The sequence below is a fragment of the Eschrichtius robustus genome, chromosome 9 (assembly GCF_028021215.1).
Source record: "Eschrichtius robustus isolate mEscRob2 chromosome 9, mEscRob2.pri, whole genome shotgun sequence".
Lineage (NCBI taxonomy): Eukaryota > Metazoa > Chordata > Mammalia > Artiodactyla > Eschrichtiidae > Eschrichtius > Eschrichtius robustus.
The window spans coordinates 6,972,077-6,988,954 of record NC_090832.1 but is presented as its reverse complement, the minus strand read 5'-3'; the positions used below and the strand labels follow the sequence as shown (position 1 = coordinate 6,988,954).

Sequence of the window (16,878 nt, the reverse complement as noted above, 5' to 3'; positions counted from 1 at the left end):
TCCAACTGGGGAATTTTCCAGAATGGTACCTCTACTCTCAGTTTGTAGCAATACTGAATGCTAACTCTATTCACCTGCACAAATTCAGGAGGGTATTGTGGCAACACCTTTTGATGTCAGGGGTGAACACAATTTTATGGGTATTAGTGAGAGTTAGAGGTCTAATTTTCATGCCTTTGAATACAGAAAGTGAAAGATATACATTGTTGAAAGAAAAGATCACAAAGCAAGCACTCAGCCCTGTTAGAAATAAAGAGGACGCAGCATTCTGCTCAGAAGACTTTTTTTTGTTTTGTTTTTACTGCATGAAAACGCAAAAATCTGTGAATGGAAAGAAGTGGATGTATTTGGGTGCGGATTACGGGGGAGAGAGGACGTATGGCAGATGTGGCAGAGACTGGCCTTCATTCTCCACCACCTATTTGCCCTTTCCTTCTTAGTAACAACTTCAGCTGGATGCATGGCACTCTTGCCTTTGGGACCAGCCACGTGGCCACGCAGCTAACTCCTCTCCATGGGGTGCGGGTGCGGTGCTGCGTGCCTCTTCGGGATCTGGCCTCAGGAGTGAAAGGTCCCCCTCTTCCCCATCCCCTTTAGCCCTGGTTGAAATACAGACATGGTGCTGGGCCTCCTGTACCACACAGGTGAGACCAAGTAAAGACTTTGTGGGGCAGAGCCATCCTCCCAGCTCAAGGTCTTTATGAGAGAGAGAAATAAACATCCATCGAGTTAAGCCACCGCTGTTTGGGTTCTCGGTCGCACACCATGGCACTCATGTCTGAATAAAGTAATGGAGCACATTACAATCCATTTAGCCAGAGAGGAATGAGGGCACATTTTTTTTTTTTTAATTGCTGCTTCTAGCTACAGTGACCACACAAAATATTACAGGATATAATCTGAAGGCGATTTTGTCTGCTATTAGAAAGTCCTTATCTAGTGCCTCTTTTTTGGTTATCTGCCCAAAGTCCTTTAGTGGATGAATTCCTCTGGTCATTTTTAAGAAATGTACCAGTTAAGAGATTTTGGCTGGAGAATCAGAAAGTCCAATTCAATTGGCTTAAACAAAAAGGAAATGTATTCTTTCACATAACGCTCAGTCGAACAACAGAGGGGCTTTCGAGATGAATGACTGAGTCATGCAGTCAAGTCCACAGGAAGAACCAGGTTCTTCCCGAACCACGCCTAGTAAGGGTCACGGCAGTAGCAGAATGGGCTTGGACGACTCAGGATTCCCTCCTGACCTGGGAATGCGGTCACCTCCCAAAAAGGAGACTACTTGAAAAAAAAAATCAGTGTTTAGCAGGAAAAAGGGACAATGGAAGTCAGGAAGCAAACCAAGGCTGTCCTACGACCAGTGGATGCCCACACGGATACTAACAGTCACCCGACAGAAACTCGCACAGCTGGGCAGATAGCTGGGGAGCTGGGCGCTCAGAGGTCCGGCTCTAGCAGCAAGCAGTCCTGTTCACAGAGGGTGGGTAGACAGCCTTTAGAGTAGGTTTCAGGCTGGTTGTTTTCTTAACTTTCTGGGGTAATCTGTGCCCCTGTCAATTTCTGATTCTATATCAATGACTTTTAAAATGGAGCTCAGAATATTAAAAGCTTACCCAGTTTATTGAAAACATGTATGTTATTGAAGTTTAGTGCTTTTCTGAGCTCTTACAGAAACAATCTTTGGTTTCCCCAGAACAGCAAACTAAAAATACACACAGAAAGGTAGTCTCCAAACACCAATTTTGAGACCTTTTTTTTTTTTTTTTATACTTATTTATTTATTTTTGGCTGCCTTGGGTCTTCGTTGCTGCGCACGGGCTTTCTGTAGTTGTCGCAAGTGGGGGCTACTCTGTGTTGCAGTGCGCGGGCTTCTCATTGCGGTGGCTTCTCTTGTTGCGGAGCATGGGCTCTAGGCACGCGGGCTTCAGTAGGTGTGGCACGCAGGCTCAGTAGCTGTGCCTTGCGGGCTGTAGAGCGCAGGCTCAGTAGTTGTGGCGCATGGGCTTAGTTGCTCCACGGCATGTGGGAGTCTTCCCAGACCAGGGCTTGAACCCGTGTCCCCTGCATTGGCAGGCGGATTCTTAACCACTGCGCCACCAGGGAAGCCCACTGAGACCTTTTAAAAATCTTCAGTAGGTTCATAACCTGAAGTTTCCATCCAGCTCACTATGGGAGGTTCTGGCTCAACTGATTTAGTCTGACAAAGATCTTATCTCTCTAATGCTATCTTTCTACTCCAACTTTTCTTATCGATTAAGAGGCTCCGCACTTTACAATAACACAATACAGCTTAGACAAAAGCCTACTCATGTTCTCACATAAAGGAGTTTTTCAGAAGCTGGCTTTGATTGGATTTCTTTGTTTCCAAGCAGCAGCTGTCTTCTGAATATAGTTTTGCTTTCTATGCCCTGTTTACATGTAAAACATTTACGTCAATGGTCGAAAGAAGGTTGATAAATAACTATTTTCTTGTGATTTCTTTTCTAGAAGGCATCCATTCCAAGCATTTCACATTCTTCAAAAATCCAGCAAGTAGGGGCTTCCCTGGTGGCGCAGCGGTTGAGAATCTGCCTGCCAATGCAGGGGACACGGGTTCGAGCCCTGGTCTGGGAAGATCCCACGTGCCGCGGAGCACCTGGGCCCGTGAGCCACAATTGCTGAGCCTGCGCGTCTGGAGCCTGTGCTCCGCAACAAGAGAGGCCGCGATGGTGAGAGGCCCGCGCACCGCGATGAAGAGTGGCCCCCGCTTGCCGCAACTGGAGAAAGCCCTCGCACAGAAACGAAGACCCAACACAGCCATAAGTAAATAAATTAATTAAAAAAAAAAAAAATCCAGCAAGTAAAATTCCATCTTATTTCTGCAACAGACTAACTTAGAAGTTGATGGCACTCAGTATCTCTTCTTTCATTATTTCCTCCAAATAATCAGGCGGTGCCAATATGCAGGCTTGCATACATAACAATGCTTCGAGTTCACAGAGAGGAAGAGGTAATGCAAACACCTGTGCCCAGTAATTCGCTTAAGAACTCCTTAGGGATAGGTGACATTCTGGAAGTGGAGTGGGTTCTGTCTGGGTAGGTAGCCCCAGGAACAGCTAATTCAGACTCCCTTTGAATTATGGACCTTTCAGTTTAACACTAATATCTTGAGAGGAACTGGGGAAAAAAAAATCACTCAACATTAAATTTCCCGACTGTCACCGCACGTTGGACAAGAACCAAGAAGTCTTTGGGGAGAAGAATGCATGTCAGGAACAACATTATTTCTTCCTAAAAGAGAGCGATGGGCGGCATGGACGGGGGGAGGAAACAGGCTTTCTGGGCCTGCTCCTACAGATAGGAGAAGGAAAATTGCTTTCTTTTTTGGAAGTGCAGTAATAGGTCCGATTGACAAATTACTTCCTAGAGTGCATCAGACAGTGTGCTCTCGCTCTGAAAGCCTTCCTTCTTGTTTTTCTCCTTCTTCTGCCCCTGGTTCAAGAATGGGCAGGTGGGGCCAAGCTTACACATTTGGCCTGTGCCTTACCCATAGGCTTGTAGTCTTAATTGATTTTTTTTCTTCTCCTTGAAAAAAATTCTTAAATAAAACTAATGTGAAAAAAATCTTATTCTCTATCTAGAGTGTAAACTTTTAATGGGCAGGTGGACAAAGGCCTGTGTAGCAGGCTCAGGTGGTTCTTCCAGGTATCCATCCTATGGGCCTCCAACCCATAGGGAAGGTGTGAGTCAAGATCAGCCTGGGCCAGGTCAGGTTTGCCTGGGGGAACCTTCAAGGTTCTATCCTTAGACTCGTTCTTTCTGTGCTGAAAAGGTGAAAGAGGATGAGGACCTCACCTGGCAGAATCCTGGGGCCCACTGAAATACAAAGCAGGCGAGGAGGAAGGCTGACTGCATTTCTTGGGATCAAGGAGGCACTTGGTTTCTAGATCTGTTATAGACCCTTGGGGACCACTGACAATAGGGGTGATTTGTCTTTAACCAGGAAAAGCCCTGCTCCCATCCAGGAGTTGGTAGAGAACTGACCTAATAATTTATAGATAGCCTTTATAATGATATGTTTGACAAGCAGTGAGAAATGCATGTTACTCTAGTGCTGAGTGCTTATTTTGTCTGGGCCACCTTGAACTCTGTTTAAATTTTACTGAAAATAGGTATAAACAAAAATGCGAAGATAAACAAAAATCAACAATAAAATACACTGCAAGAATAAAATTCCCAGAATTCAGATATGTGCAAAAAACCATCAGAATATATTTTCCTATACCGTAGGAACTATTTACTTAAACTATTTAAAAACTACACAATAATTGAAATTCACTTATTTGCATTTGGTTGTTCAAAGCTTTTGGTGACACGTTTCATAGAAGTAATGTTGAGAATGTAAATTAAATTTCCTAGCAGACTTTACTTGCATTTTTCGTAAACATGTCATTCAACTAAATCAGTATGACAGTATGACAGGAGAGTGTGCTCTGTGCCACTTAAATGTTTGAAAGGATGCCGAGCTGGACCACCTGCACCCCTCACCCCTTGGAGTGAACGGTAGCTAGGCCTCACAATTTGGTTTTCATGCCCTTGGCCTCTGCCAGTGGAGGGCGTACTTCCTAGTCTAACCCCAAAGAAACACTATGTCTGAAATTCTAACCAATTTAATTATTGTTCACTTTGCTTTTATTTTTAACAAATAACACTACTAGCTTTTTAAAAAATATAAGTTGAATTAATAAAAAAATGTAGCTCATAAACTAAGATAATCCCTTATGTTTTAAAAAGTAAAAGTAATATATCCACATGTTTAAAAACCTCACACATTACAGGAAGTTATAAACTGAAAAGTAAAAGCTTCCTTCTCTGTATCCCCACTTTCTCTATCCAAAGGCAACTACTTTAACTGTTTCTTTAATTCTTTCTGGAAAATGTTTTATGTATTTGAGTATTGATCTTCCTTTTCTTGCTCTTTTCACTGAATTCTATGTATTAAAAATTGTTTCACATCAGCACACAGATTGACCTTATTCTTTGAAACAGGATATTGTACTTTACTGTACAGATATGTCAAAAATGTATTTAACCACTACAATATTATTGAAAATTTGATTGTTTCCAAGTTCTTATCAATTATAAAACAGTGCTACAAAATAGTGCTACAAAGAATATCCTCCACACATATCTTGATACGTCTTTGCAATTATGTCCATAAGCTACATGTCTGGCAGGAACACATTTCTGTTATACCTAACAGGAACAGAGTTAGGACTTTGCTACCCAAGTTAGAACAGGGGACTTTGGTCTGCAGTGATGATCCTGTAATGAGACTGAAACATTATAGGCACTGATGTAGGGTTAAATTATTTTTATTCAAGGCAAACTAATTTTAAGCACTGGAATTAAAAAACTTGGATCTGGAGGTAGATGAAATAGACACTTTTCAGGTGAATAAGGTGAATAATCAGCTACTACTGTTTCCTGTCGACCTTAATCTGAGATGAATAAAGAGTCAACAGTACAGGTAGGAGCTGATGAACCCTCAGAGTGACCAGGTGAGCTCCATCAGCCCATTTGGACTTCTACGCCAAGTGCACACAGGTATGGCGCAAAGGGCTGGGCCTTGGGGGCCAGGGGAGAAGATTTAATGTTACATCAAGTTTATTTTTTGACACAAGGCATTTTTAATGGATTGAGAGCCTGAATGCACAACATAAAGTGACTCTAAGACTTTCTATCACTTGCAAGTGACTAAAAGTCAGAGAGCCTGCCTGACTTTTGATCCAGGGAGAGGAAGGACTACTCCAGTTGAACAAACTTTAAAAGAGAATGGGAGAAACAAAATGTGGTGTATACATACAATGCAATATTATTCAGCTATGCAAAGGAATGAAATTCTGACACACGACGGATGAGCCTTGAAAACATTGTGCTAAGTGACAAACATTATGCTAAGCCAGATACCAAAGGACAAATATTCTATGATTCCACTTCTATATCTAGAATAGTCAAGTTCATAGGGACAGGAAGTAGATTAGAGGTGACCAGGGGCTGGAAGAAACGGGGAGTTAATTATTGCCAAATAGGAACAGAGTTTCTGCTTGGGGTGATAAAAAACTTTGGAAATTGACAGTGGTGATGGTTATTCAACATCATGAATACACTTGATGCTGCTGAATTGTACATTTTAAAATAGTTATAAATGGCAAATTTTATATTGTATATATTTTACCACAATAAAAATATATTAAGGGGCTCCCCTGGTGGCGCAGTGGTTGAGAATCTGCCTGCCAATGCAGGGGACACGGGTTCGAGCCCTGGTCTGGGAAGATCCCACATGCCGCGGAGCAGCTGGGCCCGTGAGCCACAACTACTGAGCCTGCGCGTCTGGAGCCTGTGCTCCGCAACGGGAGAGCCCGCGATAGTGAGAGGCCCGCGCACCGCAATGAAGAGTGGCCCCCACTTGCTGCAACTAGAGAAAGCCCTCGCACAGAAGCGAGGACCCAACACAGCCATAAGTAAATAAAATAAATAAATAAATAAATAAATAAATAAATAAATAAATAAATAAATAAAAGATCTCTGGACTTAAAAAAAAATATATATATATATATTAAAAAAGGGAGTATGATAAGTGAAGTAAGTCAGAAAGAGAAAGACAAATACCATATATCACTTACATGCGGAATCTAAAATATGACACAGGACTTCCTGTGCAGTGGTTAAGAATCCGCCTGCCAATTAAGGGGACACGGGGTCAAGCCCTGGTCTCGGAAGATCCCACGTACCGCGGAGCAACTAAGCCTGTGCGCCACGACTACTGAGCCTGCGCTCTAGAGGCCACGAGCCACAACTACTGAAGTTCGCGCGCCTAGAGCTTGTGCTCCGCAACAAGAGAAGCCACTGCATTGAGAAGGCCGCGCACCGCAACAAAGAGTGGCCCCCGCTCGCCGCAACTAGAGAAAGCCCGCACGCAGCAACAAAGACCCAATGAGCCAAAACTAAAATTAAATAAATAAATTAAAAAAAATATGACACAAATGAACTTATCTACGGAACAGAAACAGACTCACAGACATAGAGAACAGACTTGTGGTTGCCAAGAAGGGGTGATGGGGGAGGGACGGATTGGGAGTTTGGGGTTAGCAGGTGCAAACTAGTATATAGAGAATGGATAAATAATGAGGTCCTACTGTATAGCAAAGAGAACTATATTCAATATTCTGTGATAAACCATAATGGAAGGGAATATGAAAAAGAATGTATATGTATGTATAACTGAATCACTTTGCTGTGCAGTAGAAATTAACACAACATTGTAAATCAACTCAACCTCAATAAAATAAATTTTTAAAAAATTTTAAAAAGGGAGTATGAGAGAACAAAGAAAACTACTTTGATAATCATACTTCATAATTTGGAGTGTATATAACACCATGAAAGGCGAGATGAGAACCAGAGAAGGTAACAGTGGGCTAGATGAAGAGTATCAGATCCGTGAGGCCATTTTCTAAAGGTAGCATGAAGGGAAATCAAGAAAAACTAGTGCACAGGGAGGAATGATGGGGGCCATGACCCGGGTAAACATATAGGAGGAGCCAGCTGTTTCAGGGGGCTAGCGTTCAGGAGAGACCCTAACGAGAAAAGAGAGCTGGAGGCAAGCCTGAAAGAGTAGAACATACTGTGTCTCGGTGAGGCTTCTACCACCCGATGATAAAAGGCCTGAGAAATCGTGGGGCAGTAAAAACTAATTAGTGTAACGAGATAGAAGAGAACTCCCCATCTTCTAGAACCCCCAGTGGCCTCTGGGAAGGACAGGGAAGAGAGGGCCGCCATTCGGGACGCCGGGCAGGGGGCTCCAACCGGCACCCTTTTGTGAGGGTGGCCCCCCCCCAGGGCAGTTCCAGCTGGGTGTGGCCCAGGCTCACATCAGTGTGACCGCTCTCGTCAATGTGCTGCAGCAATTCCTGACTGTGTGGAAAACCAGAACAGCAGCAACAAACCATTATACGAAAGACTATGAAAAACTATATATATATATTATATATATATATATATATATATATATATATATATATATATATATATATATATATATATAATATATATATATAACCGAGTCACTTTGCTGTATACCAGGAACTAACATGACATTGTAAATCAACTATGCTTCAATAGAAATAAAAATTTTAAAAAACCCCATGATTCCTTTGTCAGGATCACATTGTCCTATGCAGCTAATGTTTTATGAGATTGACATACATTGATACCCACTATGTGAACATATTTTATTTACCATAATATCTGAAAATATTTTATTTACCATAATATCCTTTATTCTATGAAGTTTAAAAATCTCTCTTGTTCATTTAATAGGAATCATTTGAAAATACGTCGCTACCCACACACGGTCATAAAATTTCACCCTATCTTCTCTGTGGATCTTAAATCCATAAAATTATATACCAATAGCAGCTTAAGAACAAAAAAGATTTCACTATAAAAACACGTAGTCTTAAAAATACCTCTAGGACAAATATGGCATACCTTTTAAAAAATCATGTTTTATTAGTCCTCTACAAAGAGGAAAATGTTGCAGGTCTAATGTTCTGATCCTTGGGTTTCACTAGCTCCTTCCCAAGTGTACTGTGGTAAGCTTGCTACTCAGATAAAGCAAATGATTTGAGTCCCTGAGTCAAGCTGTTCCATGAAACACCTGTCTTATAAGAGGTACCACACAAAAGGCAGTTCTTGCTCGAAAGAATTTAAGGAAGGTTGCTTGTGGTATTCTACTTGTTCAGGCAAATGCGTGTTTGCATATGGAAAACTTTAAGTCTGACAGAAAAAAAGCCCTGTTTAAGCGAGCTTACTGTGTGCTTCCAAGCTATTTGGTCACGGATCTTGGCCCAGGCTCTCTGTCCCCAATTCCAACCCTCCTCCTAGTACATAACATTCCTTGGGCCTGTACTATACGAGCATCACTTTGGAGAACACTGCTCTACATCTTTTTTTTTAACGTAGGAAATTGCTTTAATTGCTGCAAAAATTTTTCTTCTTAACTAGAATTGAAGAGGTCAAAGCACTTATGTGTGAGACACAGGAATGTCTGAGTTTGTGAATGCTTCTCCTTGGGCGATGTCTTATAGCTGTTCTCTCTGCCCCATGGAACTTTCTGTGATATTGATGAAAATATGCTCTCTGCATGGTTTAGTCCAGTAGCTGGAGGCCACATGTGGCCACTGAATACCTCAAATGTAGCTACTGTGACTGAGAAACCTAATTTAAAATTTTATTTAATTTTAATTTAAATAGCCATTTGTGGTCAGTGGCTACCATATTGAACAGCACAGCCCTAGACTGAGGTGAGGGCAGAATCAAAATGAACACACAGGAGCTATGTTATCTTCAGTAGAAACCTGTTTTCCAAAATGTTCTGAGCTCTCTTGTAGCTGGTAGAGCTGAAGAAGTCTCCTCTATTCAATTTGCCACAAAATTGATTTCCTAACACATTATTCAAAGAGATGGAGCTTATCATTTTGAAAGAGTATAATTATTTCATACTTCCCTTATTTTAACAAAAAATAGGTAAAGACACATGGAAAGGTCACTGGCTCTGTGTTGGGTTAGAAAATATATATTTCTATTTCAGATTGCAGAATACTTTCTAGGAACATTTGCCAATTGCTAAATGTTTCCCAGAGGAATGTTATGCAGAACTTGTTTGTACATTTATGAACAGTTTCTTTAATTAAAATAAATACTCTCCAGAGCTTTCTATCTTTGCACTTCAAGCTGGCTCACAAGCAGAAAGTCTAGCAAGACTTATTTCCACTCTGCAAATGAGCCAGTCTGAGTGTTTAAATTAGATTTTTGGACACTTGTCAAATAAACACGGAATGCACATTTCTGACATTTTGCAACATTCACTTTCTTTTAAAAATACTTTCTGATAGAGAACATCTTGTATATCAAAAAATAACGTGTCAACAAGATTTGATTCCATGCTCTACATGCTAGAGAGGCCAGGGGGTTGAGGCAAAAGCAAGGAAGGGTTACAACCTGGAGCTTAACGCTGACAAACCCACGTTTAGACATAATGGAAAATACCTGTCCTTTTTGGTGTCTCCTTGAAAGCATTACAATATAAGCCACACATACCTAGAGTCTAGAATTTAATCTCTACTCTTCTTTGGAAAAAAGGGAGAACTCTATATAGTTTTCAAAATACTTCACATAATTTAGTTAAATTATGTATTTTTATAAAATTAAAATATCTTTAAAGAATTGGAAAAGTAACCACTCTCTTTTTCTTTTTCTTATTAAATATTGACCATCTGCTGACTTTCTGTTTCTGAGCCCCACATATTGAAATGAAAGGGCTTCCCATCTATTTATGAAGTTTTTAACTCAATAATTAGATCTTTGAGGAAAGGAATAGGTATCTCCATTTGTCTACATCGACTCCTTTCCTATATAAGGGCTAAAAATGAGGCTCGAACTCTCATTTAACTAAAATCTTCAACAATATATTAATGATATCGTTATAAGTGCTTTCAACAAAAATTTCTTTGCATGTAGCAGGTCGTACCCCATCCTTGCACAGGTCTAGATCCAGGTTGGATGGAGCCTTTGTAACTTTAGGTTCTACAATTTTTGAGACCCTCTTCAAGGAAAACAATGCAAGAATACAAACCTGGTTAAGAGGGCTTGGAAGGGGTCTGTGGAAGTGAGGAGCCCAAGGCGAACGTTTCATTAGCTCCTCGATAAATCTGCCTCAGAGCAACGCACGCTACTCATTAAAGGTGGGAGTGACTATCAGATGCCGTAAGAAATTCTATTTAATTTCCTTAACTAATGGTCAGTTTAACGATTTTTTTTTAAAGATCTCTGGTTTTCATTTAAATGAGTACGACTTTTTTTCAGTTGTTAAATCTTGTCCCTGAATTTCTAATTTAAAACAGAAAACTCTTTATTCAATTCCTAGTATTATTTTAAGAAATTATCTCTCAGACATATAACATCCCAAAATAACACCAAATAAGATAAAGATGTTTTATTTATAGAAAACTCACAAGGTTTGATTGCTATAGCTTTTTGTTTTCCCAGGTCAGTGAGTATAATGTATTCCATATTTTGTTGCTGTTTTCCAGTATTAAACATGTCAACATTTTACATCGGTACCATAAAAGTTAGTGAGATAGTTCTGATGAATAGCAATAAGGCCAGAGAAAGAATAATGCATAACATGAATTCCTCAGGAAATCAATTAATATTTTTATGAGCAGTAGTAAAAATATGACCAAGGGTTAGCAGAGAGTAAGGTCAGGCTATTTGATCCCAAAACATATTCTTCGTTGAGTTCTGTTTATCCATGTAAAAATATTCTGTGCTGTGTCAAAACGAAAATCTCAGTGCTCCCAAGACTAAGACATTTTATACATCAGATGTACTGAATTCTTCATTTGGCTGTGTGGTCTTCGATAGGGCATATAAACTCTGTAATTTTTGCAGGATTTTCAGGTTCCTAACTGACTTTTCGTGGATCTCTGAACTTAGTATATTTTGGTGTTCTGAATTATGTACTATGTGTATAAGTAAAACACTACATATTTTATATTTTTTGAAGAGGTTCTTGTTGAGGCAACGTAAGTAATTCTAATATTGGGGTAAAGGATGATTAGTATTTGAAAATAAAAGTGACAGTGTATTCATATTACTTCTACATTGTTAAGATTCATTCATTCATTCACTCAGTCATTCAATGAATGTTGAACTCCATATACATGAACTTACTGAGGACAAGACTATGAAGGCATGAAACAAGTGTAACACTTCAACTTGAACCCTGGGAGGTGGCACTTAAGCTCGGATAATTCTTCATAGTGGTAAAAATTTTGCTGCAACCATCACACATCTATCAGGCCTTTCCTAGCTGGACTGATATTATCATTTAAATGGAAATCCTTACCTTCCTTTATTAGCTAATGTACACTGCTCTCTGGGTAACAGTTAAGCCTAGTGATATAGGGGAGCAAAGGATCAGCTAATCTGATTTTCCAGGGAATAACACTACATGTTTGAATAAGAGAGTCATAAATACTAACCTTAGCACCTATTTTAAAGGAGCCAAAGACAATGAAAATGCTGAAGTTTGTGTCTTCAGATGGAAACTATACACAACAGCAATCATGGAGGTATGGGGGACCATCCAGGCATGCAGTGGTGGGCTGACTGATGAGATTAGAACTCTACAGTTTGGAGCTCAGTACACAGGTGTTTCTCAGCTCTAAAACTGTGTGTCCATGGGCACCTCACAATGTACCTGGAAGGCTGAATTTTTAAATTCTGTGAATGACAGGGAATTTGGTTCTCAACCATTTTTATGCATGAGATCCTTTTTGTAATATCCAGCATTTCTTGGATACCCACATAATAAGAGTTGTCAGTTGAGGACAAATTAAGCACAGGTGGATTCGCAGATACCTTACAATAAACCTGTAAACTACAGCCTGAGAAGCACGTCCAAGACTCTGTGATTCTTCCATAGCTTTGCTATCAGTTACTTTCCTTGAGCACTGCCTAGGGTGAGGGGTTCACTGCTCCCATGGCAGCCTGTTTTGTGGCTGCTGTCCATGGTGCTAGAGCAAACACTGAGCAGAGATTCATCTTCCTCTAACTTCTACTTATTGGGCCCTGTTCTGCCTCTGAAACGACATAAACTAACCACGATTTCTTCCACACAACAGCTTTCCATTGCCACCCGTAAATCCAGAAAAGACCACCAGCTTACAAGGGTGTACAAATCACAGCAAAACAGCATGTACCAGGAAAAGGGAAGAGAAAGAAGTAAAAAAGTGAAGCCAGGAAATAAGCTTCCAAATCCATTCTATTAGCGGCCCACTTCTACGCTGTAGCTGGCCCACACATGTGGCTCTAGGTTTCCCAGCAGTCAGCTTTCAGGGGGAACCCTTAGTAGTTGCATAATTCGCAATGTCCTCCAGGACAACTTTCCTCAGGACAAGCATAATGAACCTGGAATAGGCACCATGGTTCCTCACAGAAAAGCCCACTGGGATGTCCTGAACCACACACATCAAGTTCCCTGTACAGTGACCACAATATAAACAAATGGCACCAAATTACTATGTAGGGAAAGCAATTCTTTGAAGGGCTAAAATAGTGAGGCCTAGGTACCTAATTCCCTGCTGTAGATCTGGCTTGATTCAGGGGTATATTTTAGAATATTTGGAAGAGAGGATCAAACAAGTGTCCTGTAGTTAATTTTCCTTGAATATTAGGTCTTTCAGGTGAGCTTTTGATAAATACTGATTAAGCTTTTGATTAAATATTAAATAGATATATACATAATGCCAAGCACTGTTCTAAGCATTTTATATCCATTAGCTCATTTAATATTCATAATGGTCTCATACAGGGTCATTATAAGACACCGTATTTTAGAGGTGAGGAGACTGAGGCACAGAAAGGTTAGGACCACTGGTAGTTGATGGAGACAGTATTTGGATCTAAGTCATACAACCCAATCTCCTTTTCAACCACTACAAGAATCCCAAAGGCATGTAAGTTGGGTTAACATCCTTTTGTGAAAGTTGAGGATTTGAAGAAAAAGAGCAATGATGAGGTCAATTTATGCCTTTGAGAAGGCAAAGCAATAGGAATTTGCATCAGTCTGAAAAAGCTTACGGGGACTGGGGCATAAAAGGCAGGGAGGGAAAAGAAAGCATCAAGTTAAGTGCATAGTTTAGAAAATCATTTCTCTTTGTTCTTTTTTCAACTTCTTCAAATTACAAACAGTGGTGGTTCAAAATATGTCCATGTATTCCTTGGTACCCTTTCCTTTAAGATGGAGCCTAATTTCCTTCCCTTTGTGGGGGGTGCTGGATCTAGTACTCAGTGTTGACCAATGGAATAAAGCAGAAGTGATGGTGTACAGACTTGGAGAGCAGGTCACTGTGGCTTTATCTTTGCTCTGTCTGTTGGATCAGTTGCTCCAGGTAAGTTAACTACCATTCTGAGGACAAGTAGCCCAAGAAGAGAGCCATGTGGTGAGGGCCACTAGCCAGTGAGGAACTGAGGTATTTTTGGCCAAGAGTCATGTGGTCGAGCCATCTTGGAAGTGGATCTTCCAGCCCCAGTCAAGCCTTGGGTTAACTACAGCCGAGCTTGACTCCAACCTCATGGGACTCTCAGCCAGAACCACCCAGCTAAGCTACTCAGGGATTCCTGACCCTCAGAATCTGTGAGATTAAAATGTTTATTAATTAAAAGGTTCAAATTTGGGCTTCTTTGTTATGCAGCAATAGATAAGTAATATATGAAACAACAAGCATCCCCTACCACCCCCGCAATAACAAAACGGAATAAATAAAAATGAAACACATTGCCTAGAACTTCCAAAGAAACACCCTGAAGATAACCATTCTCCTTTAGGTAAGGGTTGCCCCCAAACTCTCTTAATCCAAAGATCTTAAAGCAATTCAATTTACTTCCAAGGTAATTTTCCATGATTTGGAGTTCAAATATGTGTGTCACTTATAATGTCACATCGTGTAGAAAAGGGAAGAGAAAGATGTTCAAATCTTAAATTACATAAACCTTCAAAATTCTTAGAGCAAGATGAACAACTGAATGCAGAAGATGGGTCAAAGGAACCCCCCAGCTTTAGAGAATGGAACAACAGGAGCAGTTAGCAGGTAGAAGCATATAATTGAGCCATTAGTTAAAAGCGATTGTAACTCTCGTTTTAAAAGAAAACATTTGCTAGAAATTCTGATCCCAGAATTTGGCAGCTTGCTGAGGCCACGTGCAATCGGTGCAGATTATACAGTAAACGATGAAGACTAAAGCTGGGAAGTGGAGTTTGATTTCCATAATTTCTAAGGCTAGCAGACATGGCCTGAGTTTTCATCCTAATGCAATCACCATTATTAATCCAGAGGTATTTCCTTCTGCTTAGGCATCATGGTGCCTCTTTATTTCTCACCTTCCACTTACTCTGCTTTATCACTCAGCCCAGGGCTCGTTAAGCTGCACTCCATGACCGATACGGAGTTTTACGAAGGGTGACAGATGCCAGTTTATGCACAGGTAAATCACAACGCTCAGCCAAAAATTAGGCTTGGGTAATACCTCTCTGCCATCCATACCCCTCCGTCCACAAAACTCGTCATGAAGTTGCAGTTTTAAAAGAAATGCTTTCCCATCACAATTCAATAACCTTTTTATAAGCACATACACTTCTTTTTCTGGCCTGCATGAAATTTAATATCAGGATGATTATCCATTTGTCATTTCAACCTATAACTTGGTCAGCCTATTTGCGTTTGATTTATGCTTCCCTCACCCTTCCGCTGTCAGCTCGCAGCCATAGATCCATTCAAGAAGCTGTCTAGGTCATATTGGTTTGACCTCTTAGAACAAACATTTTCCGTGTTTCTTATTCTGCTTCCCTAAGAGGTACCATTAAGTTTTGCTCATCTCGATTTAAAATGATTTTTACGACACAATAACATTTCAAGTTTTCCATATTAATCTTCATTTTATTTCTTGAATTACTTAGGCAAACAATGTTACTAAGACATCACGCTAAGATGAGGAATTCTCTTTCTCCTTCACTCCTGTCTACTTAATGCCTGAATTAAGAAATCACACATTTTTGCTCTGAATTAGCTGAGCACTGGAAGAAAAGTTTAAAAGGCTGACCAAGTAATTCACGTCTTAGAGTAAACACTTGGATAGCAGTTAAAGCAGAAAATCTTACCTCCCTTTCAATATATATATATATATATACACATATATATATATGTATGTGTATATATATATATATGTATATATATGGTATCCTGTTAAGAATTTAAAAATCTATTTTCTTATATATCAAAGATGTCTGAGTCCAAATGGAAAATGAAAATAAAGCAATCCTAGCCAATTTGCCAAAGCAAACAAATACACGGTCAAGAGCCAGGGCTGTGGCTGGTACTCACCCCGCAGCCCAGGCCTCTGCCCCCTTCGCAGGTGACCTTCCTCTGGCTGGGCTCAGGAAGCAGCCCTGCTCCGCAGCCCGGGCTGGGGCACAACACGCCCCCCATCTGCAGCACGCACTCTTCGGCGCCATATTGCTGGTACCGGTTGTACTGCAAAGAGAAAATGAATTTTTCAAAGTGATAATACAGACACCAAGATGTGCTGTTTTACAGAAATGTTAATAGTTGGTGGTTCGGGGGTTTTCTTGTTAGTCTGTTTCTGTAAAAACTGGGGCGGGGGGGGGGGGAGCTGGAGGTGGGTAAGGTGTGGTACAACCTAGAGAAAGTCTCCCAGTTCCAGCTGACAAAACAGATAAGTGAGGCATGGGTTCTTCGAATTTCTAGAAATTTATCCTCAAAAACTAGATTTTTCCAAGTTTGATTTTTTAAAATACTACTACCAATTGCATTTAGTAGACTTTACTACTACTACCAATTGCATTTAGTAGACTTTTTCATACAAATTTTAGGGAACATATCTATACTTTAAGTTATGGACATTCATAACGCATCACTATCAATCTCATCACAGAGTATATTTTCATGCCTCTACTCAGGAGTCTATCGATTTTTTAAAACCGTTTTGAAAATAGGTCCCAGTGTTCCACCCCTGGTAACTGTTAGCAGCCCACACGGTATCAATGAGCATATTCAGCTTGACGAAGAAAGACTGCTGTTTTTCTGTTAAAGAATAAAATTTTCCTTTCATCATTATTCTTATTCTTAAAGCATGATTTCTTTTATCCCTGACTTCATTTCTCTGTGCCGTTGCTTGGCTCATTTCCCTTTAACGGTGTCCCCAGCTTGCAGAATAAACCTCAAATTGCACAGCACACTTTGCAAAGTCTTCCTT

General features: G+C 40.3%; 1 protein-coding gene across 5 annotated transcripts in view; it reads right to left on the bottom strand.

The window, feature by feature from the left end:
* The window catches only part of PRKN (parkin RBR E3 ubiquitin protein ligase), a 1,273,336-nt gene that overhangs the window by 173,466 nt on the left and 1,082,992 nt on the right, over positions 1-16,878 (bottom strand). For all 5 annotated transcript variants that reach the window (XM_068551239.1, XM_068551238.1, XM_068551240.1 and 2 more), the window contains one exon: positions 15,987-16,136. In XM_068551239.1, coding sequence (XP_068407340.1) covers positions 15,987-16,136 — 150 coding nt within the window. The remainder of the gene's footprint in view (positions 1-15,986; positions 16,137-16,878) is intronic.